This window comes from Sceloporus undulatus, chromosome 2 (genome assembly GCF_019175285.1).
Source record: "Sceloporus undulatus isolate JIND9_A2432 ecotype Alabama chromosome 2, SceUnd_v1.1, whole genome shotgun sequence".
In the NCBI taxonomy this organism is placed as follows: Eukaryota; Metazoa; Chordata; class Lepidosauria; order Squamata; family Phrynosomatidae; genus Sceloporus; species Sceloporus undulatus.
In genome coordinates, this window is record NC_056523.1 from 229,655,449 (window position 1) to 229,671,624 (window position 16,176).

Consider the following 16,176-nt stretch of genomic DNA (forward strand, 5'->3'; position numbering starts at 1 on the left):
TCTAAAGGTGCCAGGTCTCAATGCTGGACAAGATTATAGTATTAAGGTTAGCCATTAGGAAATACTTAGGGGAGCTGATATCAAAACAATAGAGCACACCTGAATGACAGAAGAATCCAGCTACTACTACTTCAAACCAGAGGTTATATTAAAACATTTGGGAAAGGAAAGATCAAAGGATAAAAGCACTCACATAGGGTTCAGCAATCTCATCTCTGAGAGACAAAACAAAGAAGTAAACAAAATAAAGTAAGCATAGGAAATGGGCTTGACGGGCTCATCAAGGCAAAAGGGATAGTGTTAATCGTGGACATAAGATCCACAAAAAGGACAGAAATGGTGAAAAAGTGGGTCATTTCAAAGAGCCAAAGTTTCTAGACACAATAGCTGATTGTGCAGCTTATTATTAGCCACTTAACTATTATTAAGCAGCAGCTGAATTTTCATCAGCCTTAGAAAGTGGCTGATGAACCAATGAGCTGCATTACTATTCTTTTACAGTCATCCCTCTATACCCACGGATTCTTTATCTATAAATTCAAGTATCCGCAACTTGGAAATATTTAATGGGACTTAAGCATCCATGGATTTTGTTACCCACAGGGGCCCTGGAACAAAACCCCTGGGTATAAGAAGGGCCAACTCTGTAGATGTGAGTAGTGGAACAATCTAAACTGAAGGCAGTCCACTAGATTGCACTGTAAATGCCATTGAATTTCCATTTCTTTCAAACATGGCAATGTAGCTGGATACATCACCTTTTTCCTTGTCTTCTACGAAACATCTGTAACGGAACTTAATGTTAAATATCTGCCACTTAAATTAATGTGAAAATTCTCTTTTGTGGGCACTAAATCCAACCAAGAGTATGCACATCTCCATTCTTACCAAGTGAGCAATTGCTTTGCATTCTACCATCAGTTGAACAACGCAGCATAGTACCCACTACACGGCCTCCTACCACGATGACTCGTACATCTTTGCCATGGGATTCCTGGACATATTTTTGGAACAGGTAAGGGGCCTCATGACGAATTAGGTGGCTCAAGTCTGCCAAATGATGCTTGTCTCTCGCCAGAAACACAGCTTTACCTGCAGGAAGAGAGAACAGGAGGTGAAAGGGGGTCAGGAATTTCTCTGCAACTTTGTAAAAGGGCGGGAAAAGCAGTGTATCTACAAAGCCTCATTCTCAGTGCTTGCATACACCTGGCAGCACTGTGTACGAATGAATATAAATAACATTTTCAAAGCACTTTGCACATTTAGTGCTGTAAAAGTATCAAAATTTGAAAAAAAAAACACATTACCTTAAAGCAAACTCACAATTTTCCAAGGCTTATTCCAGCTCTCAACTCCCTCAGTATAGGTCTGTCAGTATCCTTCAATCTTGGCCTGTACCATTCCGTGCTATTCTAGTAGTACTAGGTTGCAAGAGTGTTTTGCAACAGGTTTTGGGTTCTCTAGACACACAAAACAGAGGGCTGCACCAATCACAGTCCAAAGATGACAGAGATTCCAAGGTGCTGTGTATTATTAATTGATGAACCAAAAATAAACCCAGTTTTCAGCGGTAATTGCCAGTTACAATGCTTAGTACGATGGAGCAATGCAAAAATACTTAAAATTCTTGCCAAAATATGAATTCTGCAGTATAAATATTTTAAGAATTCATTACAGTATTATTAAAATGCTTGATATCATTTAGATGTAAATTTCATTTAACTGTATACCACCACGTCTAGGAAAGTACCATTAGCATTATAAGTTATAATTTACAGTATATATTCCCTCCAGTTCCAAAGTAAAGTGATTGCATAAATCATCACAAATATATCTGAGCAGTCAAGAGTCACAATTCTGTGCGATTGGGAGGGAAAAAAAATACAATCCAATTTATCCTTTCTCCCCACCCTTTCTCCACTTATGCCTTATTGGAGACAACCTATCATTCTGTCAAACGGATAAGAGGCTGGTAGAATGGAGTTAGTCCTTTTACTGACTGGTAAAATAAGCAAGTCACTTCTCTTTAAAATCTTTAAATTAGGAAATATGGCTGCAGATTTTTTTAAGGAAATATGATATGCCCTCCCTGTATTTCAATACAATCTTATTCAAAAAGGCTTAAGTGTTAGGTCTACACATCCTTATAGATAGCTTCCTCAACAAAAGTTATTCATCAGCAGTAAGTAGACACACAACAAAAACATGACACACTAAGAATTTGCACGTAAGTCCCAGCATCAACTGCATCACCTCATCCAAGCTGCCAATGCTACCATAAATGTAATTTATACTGTCATCTGCCAGCTATGCTATGCTGCCTTCTACATAGGACAAATGGACCAGTTTCTTTGTAAAAGAATAAATAGATACAAATCTGACACCAGAAAAAGCATTTTGCAGGAATGAGTAAGTGAACTTTTTGGTTTTCCTGGAATCTCTGTTGTTGACCTGAAAGCTGTCATTCTCCAATGCAAAAATATTAAAAGGACGCAGCAGTATCAAACATCTGTATTAGAAATAATAATGAAATTTCCATTTGTCTGATCTAGGAAATGATGGTTTGGGGTCCCATTACAATTTTTAGTTAATCATGTAGACATGACGATGTTATCACCAATTAAAGTCGTCCCTTTAGATGGAATTGTCCCTTTTCAGATGAAACACCTTGATGAACTAATTTGGAAGGAGTTACACTGCCTTCCACGCAAAATAATGGCTATCATGGAGGCCATGATGTCTATAGAATCATAGAATTGTAGAGTTGGAACAGACCACAAAGGCCATCCAAGTCCAACCCCCTGCCATGCAGGAACTCTCAATCAAAACATCCCCGACAGATGGCCATCCAGCCTCTGTTTAAAGACCTCCAAGGAAGGAGACTCTGCTATACTCCGAGGGAATGTGTTCCACTGCCAAACAGCCCTTACTGTCAGGAAGTCCCTCCTAATGTTGAGGTGGAATCTCTTTTCCTGTAACTTGCAACCATTGTTCCGGGTCTTAGTCTCTGGAGCAGCAGAAAACAAGCTTGCTTCCTCCTCAATATGACCTCCTTTGGACAGACACACTTCAGTTTCTCAACATTCTTTTTTAATTGTGGTGCTCAGAACTGGACATAGTATTCCTGGTGGGGCCTGACCAAAGCATAACAGAGTGGTACTATTACTTCCCTCGATCAAGACATTATACTTCTATTGATGCAGCCTAAAATCGCACTGACCTTTTTAGCTGCCTCATCACACTGTTTACTCATGTTCAACTTGTGATCTACTTGGACTCCTAGATTCCTTTCACATGTAGTCTCGTTCAGCCAGCTGTCCCCCATCCTATATCTATGCATTTCATTTTTCCGCCCTAAGTGCAGTACCTTACATTTTTCTGTGTTGAATATCATTTTGTTAGCTTTGCCCCAGCTTTCCAGTTTATTCAGGTCATTTTAAATTTTGATTCTGTCCTCTGAGGTATAAGCTACTCTTCCTAAGTCAGTGTCATCTGCAAATTTGATAAGTATGCCCCCAATCCTTTCATCCAAGTCATTGATAAAGATGTTGAATAGCACTGTCACCAGGACAAAGCCCTGTGGGACCCTACTGGTCACTTCTCTCCAGGATGAAAAGGAGCCATTATTGAGCACCCTTTGGGGGTTCGGCCAGTCAACCAATTACAAATCCATGTAACAGTTGCCTTGTCTAGCCTACATTTTACAAGCTTGTTTGCAAGAATGTCATGGGAAACTTTGTCAAAGGCCTTACAGAAATCAAGATATACTCTATCCACAGCATTCCCTTCATCTACCAAGCTGGTAATTTTATCAAAGAAAGAGATCACATTTGTCTGGCATGACTTCTTTCTCTGAAACCCATGTTGACTCTTTGTGATTACGGAATTGCTTTCTAAATGTTCAGAGACTCTCTGTTTAATGATCTGCTCTAGAATCTTTCCTGGTATAGATGTCAGATTAACTGGACGGTAATTGTTGGGATCCTCTTTTTCCCTTTTTCAAGATGGGGACAACATTTGCCCTCCTCCAGTCTACTGGGACTTTTCCAGGAGTTCTCAAAGCTTATTGCAAATGGCTCCAATATTACATTTGCCAGTTCTTTTAATACTCGTGGATGTAGTTCATCTGGTCCTGGAGACTTATATTCATTTAAAAAGGTATTTATGTACTACCTCTTTGCTTATTCTGTGCTGAAATTCCCTTATTCTGTCCTCTGCTCCATTATCTTCAGGTTGAGCACCCTTTGGCTTTTCTGAGAAGACTGAGGCAAAGAATCAACAAAATATGATTTTTGCAGAAGTCTGTCATATTCCCATAAATTCCTTGCATACACAGTACAAGGAATATATGTTGGTTTAACACTTTCTTTTCCTCAAGAGCTAGTAGCAGTGTCTTTTGTACAACAGATAACATATGGGATTAAGACAACTTTGTAAGTGAATATTCCATGATTTAGTCCAACTGCTGTTATTGTTAGCGACACAGTAGCCCTTTTGCTATACGGAATCAACCCCAAGAAACACGGATCAACACAAACCAAAACTACAAAGAATTCCACTGTGGTTACAGTTTGGGGATAACACGATATCCTCTCTCCATGATGAGAACATATGTCCATTATGTCAGCACATCTGGTACAAGAACTCTCATGCTACTGATTATCATTGCGACTTATGTCCCCATGTCTCTCTTAGCTTTCTCTCAGGCAGCAGACAGGCAAAGAAACAAAGGAAAAGTCTCTGTTCCCAATGTAACGCCATGCAGATCACAATTAGGTTTTAGATTAGATAAAGAGGAGTGATAAAATTAGATAAGAAGCAGATTGGATCTAACGTGACTCAACTATTAGTCACCATATGAAGCCCCATGTAGGACAGAAATAGGAATATAATGAGGGCACACCTATATCATGTTTTCTGTCATGGAAACTTGCAGAGGAGCTATGTTGGAACACAAAGACTGGCAAAACTATTCACTGCATTCTAACGCTGATACTGTTCCATATGTTTGTCCTGTTCCACAATCTGTGACAGCGTTACAGATGAGCAGGAACAATAGAATTTAAGATTAAAGGTCAGCTTTTTAAAAGTTCACAACCACACAAGTTATTGCTGGTGTGATAAACCACATTGTATCGAGTGAAGTGAAGTTGGGATGGTAAACAACAAATATAGACCGATGCCAGTGAACTCAGAAAAGCAAAATTAGATGAGATAAAGGGCACATCAAAATGAAAAGCATTATGGGTTATATGAGGAAGAAGTACTTAGCTAGAAAGTGTGCGTAGGAAGCATGTTACATCTCTGGTATCGCACACTGCTAAGATTTCATTTACAGCCTCCCCAGTCTTGGAGTATATGGCTAGGCCTGTGACTTCACATCTAGAGATAAGATTGTGTTCTTCTGCTTGCTCCTTTCACTGTAAGGTTAGAATGCTGTCCTTTGAATATGGTCTCTCTTTGCTACTCTTTTTGCTGCTTCCACTGTTACTGCTGGCCAAAGTAATTGGAAATAAATATTTAAACAACGTGAATGTCTTATTGCACACAACCCTAGAACCTACTGGATGAAATCTTCTGGGCCACATGTGGATCCACAAGACTCTTCAAAGGAAAAGAATGTGGGATGACAGCCAAAGGGTAGAGCTCTGCTGCATGCCAGCTAGCCCAATACTAATAGAAGTTAAAAATAAAGGTTGCCACCTAATTTTAACAACTGAAGTCCACCTTTTGCAGACTTTTGTGTTTATCTACAGTCTAATTTTCCATTATACTGCTTGGAAAAACAAATCATTTTGTTTACACCATACCTTCCAACTACACTCATGTTCATTTGTTTTGAATGTTTAAATTCTGCAGATAATACCTGCCTATTTTGGAAAATCAGATGTAACATCATCAATTTAACTGGAGTCCAATTTTACTTACTATCTATCTTATCTATACACACACACACACACAATATATATATATATATATATATATATATATATATATATATATATATATAATAGCATATCGAGAAGCTGTATAGACTAGAGAAGAGGACAAACACCATGAAGGAAATGCCATTTTTGCTTTTGGGGTAAGGAAGAGGGAGTCATTTCTGGGTATCATTGTATGTAATTCCAAGTTGCACTACCTGTATGATAAAAAATGATCAACCAACCAATATTTCAATAGAAATTAGAAGAGTAGTGGTTAAAAGCTACAGGAACAATCTATCATTAAATTGTTCAGGTTTGGAGGATACCAACCTTAGTGGAGTTATGGGAGGAGAGGAAAATAAATCAAAGGTATTGTCAAGTTCTGTTTCCTATCAAAAGAGCATGAGTATCAGCCTTCATTTCATTTTAACAAAATGAAACTTAACAGTAGTTTACCTGAAAATAGCTACTGAAGTTGTTTTTGTTTTTACAAACAACAAACTAAAAAGGTTTGGTTTTGCTTCATCAACTTAATATAAACTGAATATTTAAATACAAAATTAAATTTTATACTGGAATGTCACTGATAATTTTGGCCAAATATAATACTTTTTGGCAAGCTGGAAGAATAAGTGACTAACTGAAAAATGAAATTATGTGATTTGTTCTTCTGGATAAATACTTTGATTTTATAAATCTACAGGCTGAAAAATATGGAACAGTTTAGTGAGGACATTTATTATGTGAGCAAGGAGTGCTATTTCTAAATCTTGTAACAACTTGGATCTTACTACGAATAAATTGAATTTCTGTACATCAGGCTAGTTTGCTCCCCAAAACAGCCAGAACACTTTGGACAAAGCACAATCCTCATTCAGTGCTGTAGCTATCATGCACAGATTTTTATACCCACCTCTATGACCACGTGTGTTCTTCACAACCATGGGGAACTCCAACACTTCTGCTTCATCTATCATTTTGGCAAAATTTTCATGACCACCTGGTAAGAAAAAAATTATTAAAATGCTGCTATCCCCCAATTTATAATGCTTAGGAATACAGATTAACCAATTTCAGCCTGTGTTGAAGGGGTTGCATTCCTTGATAGAACTGCACTTGCAGCTTGGGAGCAGAGGTACATGAGTACACAGCATTACACTCATCCCACCACATCTGCAGCTTTGGCTTTTGTAGATTTCATTATTCACATATTTTATTAATATGTTCTCTATAGGAATATCTAGGCCCTCCAGTGCAACTCTATGGTCAACTTTAATCAAAAGTCACACTGAAGGACCTAGAGACTCCTAGAGAGAACACTCCATTAGGCATCTGTAGCTCTTCTAGCACAATTCTGTGGTCAGCATCTGGAAGGTGTTGACAACAAAGTTGCACTGGAGGAGCTAGTGATTCCTAGAGAGAATGTTCTCTCATGTAAAAACATAGTGGTTTTGTTATACTGTATGCGGTTTTCCCACATTTACAGGGGTCCTGTGCCCCTAACCCCAGTGAATGTGGAGAGATGAGTGTACAGTCAACCCTCCAAGCCTGTGGACTTGTAATCCACAGACTTAAAAATCTGCTGAGGGGGCAACCACCATGCAACCACCATCCTTGGAACTCCGTGGGCTTGAATATGCATCAGATTTGGAACTCGCGGGGGGTCTGGAACGGAGTTCCAAGGGGCGACTGTACTTTTATTGATAGGATGTTTACTTTGTTCTGATGTTTTTTATACTTTGTACTTGCACTTAATGTGATGTCATTTTAGGATTTATTCTACTACTAGATAAAATTAAAAGGGGGAAGAGAATGAAGGAATTAAACCGTACCTCTGAGAATAATTTTAGTATGAGCTTTTGTGAATATCCGTCCACTTCTTCAGACACAGGTGCTGGTTGATTCCTTCATTCCCTTGCCATTATATGTGGAAACAGACTAACAGAACTATCAATGAAAACCACCACATACATACTGGATCCTTGCCCTTCCTGGCTTCTGAAAGCAGCTAGAGGGGGACTGGGCAAGTGGGTAAAAGGAGTGGTGAATGCTTCATGGCAGCAAGGCAAATTTCCATCCTGCCCAAACAAGGCTGTGGTGAAGCTGTTACTGAAAAAGACCCTCCTGGATCCCACCATTTTAGATAACTATCAGCCAGTCTCTAACATTCCATTCTTTGGCAAGGTTCTGGAGTGAGTGGTGGCCTCCCAGCTCTAGGGATTTCTGGATGAAATGGATTATCTAGATCCATTTCAATCTGGCTTCAGACCAGGCTATGGCACAAGACAGATTTGGTCACCTTGATGGATGACCTATGCAGGGACCTGGACAGGGGGAGTGGGTCCCTGTTGGTCCTGCTAGAACTCTCAGCAGCTCTCAGCAGCTTTTGATATCATCAACCATGGTATCCTTCTGAGCTGCCTTTCTGGGATGGGACTTGGGGGCACTGCTATGCAGTGGTCCCGGTCTTTCTTGGAGGGGCAGACCCAGAAGGTGGTGTTGTGGGACTCCTGTTCGACTCCTTGGCTGCTAGCCTGTGGGGTGCTACAGGGTTTTGGGTTGTCCCTCTTGTTGTTTAACGTCCGCATGACACCTCTGGGAGAGATCATCCGGAATTTGGGGGTGCAGTGACATCAGCAGGTGGATGAAACCAATTTTATCTCTTCTTTCCATCTGACTCCAAGGAGGCTGTCTCTGTGCTGAACCAGTGACTGCTGTCAGTAATAGACTGGATGAGGACAAACAAATTGAAGTTTAATCCAGACAAGACAGAGGTGCTCCTGGAGTTGTAAGGAAGATCAGGAAATTGGGGCTTTGCCTGAACTGGACAGGGTTACACTCCCCTTGAAATCTCAGGCTTGCAGCTTGGGTGTGCTCCTAGACTCCATCTGAGCCTGGATGCTCAGGTTTCAGCAGTGGCCAGGAGTGCATTTGAACAGTTAAAACTAGTGCTCCAGCTGCACCCATTTCTTGAGACGTCAGATATGGCTACAGTGACACATGCCTTCGTTACATCTCATTTGGACTACTGTAACACACTCTACGTGGGCTGCCTTTGGAAACTGTTCGGAAACTTCAATGGGTCCAAAACGCCACAACTAGAATGCTGACTGGAGCCAGTTATAGGGAGCATATACTGAATATATTCAATACAATATCTTGTACTGAAACAGCTTCACTGGCTACCGGTTTGTTTCCGAGCACAATCCAAAGTGTTGGTCATGGCCTATAAAGCCCTACATGGCTTAAGTCCACACTATTTAAGAGACTGTGGGAACCACCTAGAGCCCTAAGATCCCCTAGAGAAGGCTTTTCTTGCCCCTAACAAGCTGGGTACTCATTTTAGTGACCTCGGAAGGATGCCAGGCTGAGTCAACCCTGAGCCCCTGGCTAGTATTGAACTCACAACCTTGTGGTTTGTGATTGAGTGGCAGCAATACAGGCATTTAACCACTGCATCATCAGGGCTCCTTGTCTCCTGGTGAAAGTAATAATTCATACTCCTTTCTAAACTCACCAAGCAGCAAAGATAACAGCTTTATGGTAAAGTGGGCATCTGTATGTGTGTAGAGGGAAGGATCCTTTGTCCCATGCATGGTAGTACTGTCATCGCATGACATATTTGCTATTTTCAGCCAGTTTTTAACTGGAAAAAAGTGTTTCTGAGAGTGTTGAGGGACTGCAGGCAAGCCATTATATACACTCGCCCCTATGTTTTTGTGGACTTGGAGTCCACGTCCCTCACCCATTCGTGGACAGCAAACACAGGGAAACAAAATGGGGCACATGCCTGTGGCGCACAGCCTTGGGTGCCCCCGGGCACAGAGCACCATTCAAGCCAACGATGCTTGAATATTGGCAATTTTTCATTTTCATGGGGGTGGGAGTGGTGTCCGGAACAGATTTCCTGCGAAAATGGAGGGACAATTGAAGTTTCGGTGGCTGGTAAATCAAGCCCAATATTGCCAACATTAAAGGAGTTTAGAGGGGTGCCAAGGGTTGTCAGTTTTTCCACATAGTACAGGTCCTCCTACATGCCAGGCCAAAACTAAGACTGGTCAGGAACCTATATAAGAACGACCTCCACCAAAAGTGAGAGAGAGAGCGCGAGAAAGGGCGAGCGAGCGAGATTTCACAAGATTGCAAATTCTGGAGGAATGCCCAAATACATACAAATCTCACAACTGCAGGCCAGTCATCCTGAGATAACAACCCTACTCAGCATTTGGGATGCAATAGGCCAGGGTGCTCCACATACCAAATGCCTGAGTCAATATATTGTCAGCACAGCTTGCCCCAACTCTCACCTGCTCAAGTTACACAAGATTTCAGGCAACCTATATAACTTTAATATGGAGGGAGATCTTAAGCCATTTTCTGATGGAATGTCATGCACAAAATGGACACTTTGACACCTTATTCTGGTGAAACAAAAGGTAGGGTGTGTGGGTAGCAACTGCCCCACAAGCTCCCCTTTTCTCACCTCTGGGTAAGATCATCAGGTGAAGGTTTTATTTGCCCATGCATTTCAGAATATTTTACAGTTGGCTTTTGTACTGTTTTATGGCTTTGCTGGATTTCAGTAATTTTTGTGCCTGGTTCTCTCATTTTACTATATCATTCACATTTTTTTATTCAGCACTTAGCATACTACTTAAAAATGAAAAAACAGCAACAACAAAACCAAAAACCTCTAGCCCTCAATTTATTCCTATACAAATCGAACTTTCCATTTGATTATATCTTCCTGCATGGCAGGGGGTTGGACTGGATGGCCCTTGTGGTCTCTCCCAGCGCTGTGATCCTATGATTCGTCTCTAGCATAAAAAGGTAAAGACTTCCCATCTGACTCAATTATCAATGCGTGTTCAACTGTAGGGGGTGGTGTTCATCTCCCTTACTGAGCCGAGGGAGCCAGAATTGTCGAAGACTTCTTCCGTGGTCATGTGACCAGCACAACTACACAGAACGCTGTTATCCTCCCACAAAGTGGTACCTATTTATCTACTTGCATTTTTGGATGCTTTCAAACTGCTAGGGTGGCAGAAGCTGGGACTAGCGACGGGAGCTCACCCCATTATATGACACTTGGGTCTCAAACTGCCAACCTGGTGACCCTGAAATCATCAGAGTTGGAGTTGTAACTGCTGACACACAACATGCCTTGCTCTAGCACACATTGCCAAATGTTAAACCACATGTATGGATACGGAATTTGTTTTAATTGTTACATTTATATATTTGAACACTTCATGACAATCTTGGTAAGACTACACGTACTTTCATGTATTCTTTTTGTTTTTGTCTAGGTATAATTGTAATTGTTTGGCTACAGTCCCTACCTGGGATGGTGATGCAGACAATTTTGTACTTAAGTTTCCTCTTTTGTCAAACAAGCAGAGATAAAACATTTTCTCTCAGTGGAATGCATGAATTGTAGCAAATCTTGGTTTTCTTGGCAGCACCATAATGTAACTATCTGGCACCTGGGTTTGAGTCCAGTTTTTCATATACACATTAGGAAAACCATTACATCCAGCCATGCACAGTTTAGATTCTCGAATATACCTATCATCCTTTATCTTACTTCTACTAAACTTAGAAAATTAGTAACTTCCTGAAGCTGTAACTCTGTGTGTGTGTGTGTGTGTGTGTGTGTGTGTGTGAAAGAGAGAGAGAAAGAGAGAGAGTTTATGTCATTTGTCACCACAAATAAGCCTCACAAAATATGATGTAATGGATGGTAGATATTATTTAGTGATACAATTTATCAGGCAGCAAATGATATTGAAATATGAATTATTACTACATGCCCAGAACAGGGGAAAATGCTGTGGGAGAAATTGTGTACTTGTTTTAGTGCTTTAATGAACAAAATAACATATCTATTCCTAATTTTTCACTAGTTAAACTGTACATGCTCTCCTAGTTTACTTCTCTCCGGAAAGAAATAATACTTTGCTGGATTCAAGTGTATTGTCACTATGTAACATCATGTTCTTTAAATTCAATAGCTTACCATAAGAAAAAGTGTCTGGAAGAGGCACACCATGTCCAGCCAACTCTTGGAAAGTCCAAAACTTGTTGACACAATTGAGTATGGCTTGGGGGCGATTCATCAAACGGCAACCCATCTTCTCTAAATGGCGAAGAACCGTAATGTCACTGTCACTCTGGACCCATGGTGTTGGCACACGGACCACCACTACCTGTGGATAAGCTGTGATGAGTTCCCCATTGACTCGGAGACCTGTAACAAAGGGACAATGGGATGACAATGTGATGTAAACCAGACCAAAATCCCAACAGGAAGTACAGAAAGAACCACCACTCATTGGGAGCCAACCCACCTTTCTATCTATGTGACAATCAGCACACACAGTATTTATCCATCACTTGTGCACTAAAATAGTGCAAACGAGTATTTTCTTACATTGTCCTGAGGGCCCCAGGTGAGGTAGTCTTCTCATCTGGGACCGCACCTCCTTCTAGAATATCAAGGTTGCACCCATACTGCAGAAATAATCTGGCTTGACACCACTTTAACTGCCATATGGCTCAATGCTATGGAATTCTGGGAACTGTAGTTTGTTGTGGCACCAAAAGTCTGGTCTGGTGGATATTTCAACTACAGTGGTCCCTTCCCTTACATGGAGGATCTGTTCTGGACTCTCCCCCCCCCCCCCACGTAAGGGAAATTATGCGTATGCTTGAGCCCCATTAAAGTCAATAGGGCTTGTGCTCGGGTCAGCACAGCAGCGCCACAGGCATGCGCCCCATTACTCTTTCCAGGGCATGGCATGGTTTCTTCCAGTGCAGCTTCCAGCGTATGTGTATGCTGGAAGCTGCATAAGGTACCCAATTTACTAATGCATATTGCAACTATCAAGTCCTCAGAATTCTGCTCTGGTGCCACAACTACAGTTCACAGAATTCCATAGCCTTGAGCCATGGCAGTTGAAGTGGTGTCAAACCAAATAATTTCTGCAGTGAGGATGCAGCCCAACTTTCCAATACACCAAAAGGGCAGATTTTCACAGTTCTCAGAAAAACTTTCCAAGAAGCTAAAGAGTATCAAACTTATTCACCCAATCTGATACATTTCAGGAACACCACATGCAAAAGAAAATACAGTGGTGCCTCGGGTTACGAAATTAATTCGTTCCGCGGCCGCTTTCGTAACCCGAAAAGCCTTCGTAAGCCGAAATGCCATAGGCGCTAATGGGGAAAAAGCCGCGGCTCTGCCGCGGCTCCATTTAAAATAGCGCCGGAGTTTTTTCGTAACCTGAAAAAACTTTCGTAACCCGAAACAATAATTCCCTATGGGATTTTTTCGTATCCCGAAAAATTCGTAACCTGGGTATTTCGTATCCCGAGGTACCACTGTACTAAAGAAAAGATATAAAAGCATCTCTTGGAGCTGAAAAAGGAACACTGGTTCTTACCTGAATTATGTTCACTTCCAGTAGATAAGGGACCAATATCTTGTACAGTCTGCCCTTTCCTTACTCGGGGGATCCGTTCTGGATCCCCCCAAGTAAAGGAAAAAAGTGGATGCTCAAGCCGTGACCCGTGGAGGTGTGGCGGTGGTGTACATGCCATTGTTTCCTTCTGGCGTGCGCCTACCTCACTTCCGTCACCGCTTCCATCGTATGCTGGAATACACGTAAAACACGCCTGCGTATAACGCAGGCGCACTGTAGTTTGTGTTTCTCAGTCAGTCTTTCTCCCAAACTACAGGATGTTGGGATCTTATCTACTGGGAAATGTCTAACCTCCAAATCGCAATTAAACTCAATGGATCAGAAAATATATACAGTGCGCCTGCACTATACGTGGGCAAGCCTTATGCAGCTTCTAGCATACGCTGTAAGTCACACCAGAAAACGCCTTCGTGTGCCCAGAAGTAATGGATGTGCACCTGTATCGCACGTGCCATGGGCACGAGCCCCATTACTTCTAATAGGGCTCCAGCATACAAGATATTTCCTTTACGTGTGTGTCCAAAACAGATCTTCAGTGTAAGGGAAGGGCCCACTGTATAATAATGCTAGTTCACTTTGATAACTGAGTGAACAGAAATAAAAAGGCAGATTCTGATCTGCTGTACACAGTGTCTGCCACATACTACTCACTTTCAGCCAAGGGACTTGAAAATGAGGACTATGTACGGTCGGCCCTTCTTATACACAGATTTTTTATACACGGATTCAAGCATCCACGATTTGAAAATGTTCAAAAAAGTATAAATTTCAAATATCAAACCCTGATTTTCCATTTTTTATAAGGACACCATTTTGCTATGTCATTATATTTAATGGGACTTGAGCATCCACAGACTTTGTTATCCACGGGGGAGCTTGGAACCAAACCCCAGCATATAACAAGGGTCCACTGTAGTAGCAATGTCCAACACTCTAAGGACAGTACTCTAATGAGTAAGTGACTTCTGTTTTCTGGAGGCGCAACATGTTTTCATGACAGAGACATAATACAAGCCTCTCTCATTAAGGCCTCTGGAAATGGCAGGGGTTGGCACATGTACTCCCTGAAAAATTGACATAAAACTTCTATCTCCCAACAGAACATCAGTGCTTTATGATGGTAATATAACCTAACATATGTGTGACTTCCCATTAGCAAATTGTCAAGACCAAAGATGAGGAATGTCTCCTGTACTCTCTGAAACAAAATGGCTCTGACCATGAAAGAAGGAAGACCTATATCTTTATTATAGAAGGGGTTAAAGGCCAGCAAAGTCACAGACTATGAAAACATATAGATCACAATATCCTTTCTTCCATTTCTGATGTAATCAAGTCTTCTTATACCACCCAGTTAATTGGTTGCAAGACATCTAAAATTCCAAGTATCTCCACAAACGTGCTGTCAAATCTGCTGGCCTCTTTTCTGCCAAGCAATCATTCCTTCTGGGGTATACCTTAAAATCGCCTTTCCAGGATCACATTAGTGAATATAAAGCCCTTTTCACACAAATTACAAGTCTATTAAGTTCCTTCTCTTCCCATTACATAGGGAGGAGAAGGAACTTCTCTTACCCTTTTCCTGCAAGTCCCTTTGGAGTTTCATTTCTTTTTTTACATCTTTCCTCCCTCCTCCTTGGAAGTTCATAAACTCTCAGCTGAGTGTCCTTCCTGCACCTTGCCACTGCTCTTTCTTCCATCTTCTGATAAACTTTGTGAGGCATAAAAAAAGTTCCAAAACAGCTTCTTTTTCCCCCCATTACAGTGAACATGCCAGTACCAAATTTAATTTAAACCAGTTGGACCTGTATCTACTTTGGCACTAAGCTCAGCTTGTTTTGATCTGTATTATACAGATTGGCCACCAAAAACTACAAATCAATCATTCTATTCATGGGCAAAACACCAACAGACTTTTGAACATTCGTAATAGCTCTGTCATGCCTCTCTGTAGAGGCAAATGGTCTTCAGAATTAGGAGACTGGAATGAGGCACCTGATTAGTGGGGGTAAAATGCTGATACACTGGTGATATATACAAACAGTAGCAAGAGTCTCTTTACCGTGAATAATTTTCTCCCTAAAGCTTCTCGCAACTATGAAGAGAAAAAGCCCCACAAGTGAATTTAAAAAAATGCAGCCTTCATTTTTTTAAATGTTTATTTTCAAGCTGGACTATGAGTTCCAACAAAATCTTACCTGCCTGACAGGCAGGAAAACTCTGGCATTGCCTCCCCTAGGTATCCTAGTAACTTGAATAAACTCACAGCTAAAAGGAAAAAATATGGCTGCTTCCCTCACCATACTGGAAAAATAATTGCTGTTTCTCCTGTTCTCTTTCTACATGTCAGAACTCACTCTGCAATAGAGATTAAAAGCCTTAGCAATGGCCTGCACACATTTTATGATGCTCTGTTTTGCCCACCCAGAGACTTTTCCACCTCCTAAAACAGAGTATCCAGCCAGTGCATATGATGCTCAAACCTGTCTTCTCATAATTTTACAAAAAGAGCTTTAAAATGGAGACCCTGTTGCAGCACATTTCATTAGTTACAGGCAAGCACTGATGCATTGCAGCTGACATGCTTATAAGTAATTGTTGCTACACCAAGAGAGATGCATAAGATTTAAAAGCAAATTCCCAAGCATACTCACAATGCAAAATATGACACTAAATGAAAAATAAGAAATTTGTACAAAATGGGAACATAGGGGCTGTACAGATAGGCAGCATGCAGCTGCCCCTTTCCTTGTTGGATCGGGTCT

At 41.1% G+C, this 16,176-nt stretch overlaps 1 protein-coding gene across 8 annotated transcripts in view; it reads right to left on the reverse strand.

The window, feature by feature from the left end:
- The window catches only part of RIMKLB (ribosomal modification protein rimK like family member B), a 50,137-nt gene that overhangs the window by 11,401 nt on the left and 22,560 nt on the right, over positions 1-16,176 (reverse strand). For all 8 annotated transcript variants that reach the window (XR_006102015.1, XR_006102014.1, XR_006102013.1 and 5 more), the window contains 3 exons: positions 11,947-12,177; positions 6,841-6,927; positions 889-1,092 (listed from right to left, as the gene is read on the reverse strand). Coding sequence is in view for 4 of the 8 variants with exons in the window: in XM_042450182.1 (XP_042306116.1) it covers positions 889-1,092; positions 6,841-6,927; positions 11,947-12,177 (522 nt within the window). In the remaining 4 variants the exon portion in view is untranslated. The remainder of the gene's footprint in view (positions 1-888; positions 1,093-6,840; positions 6,928-11,946; positions 12,178-16,176) is intronic.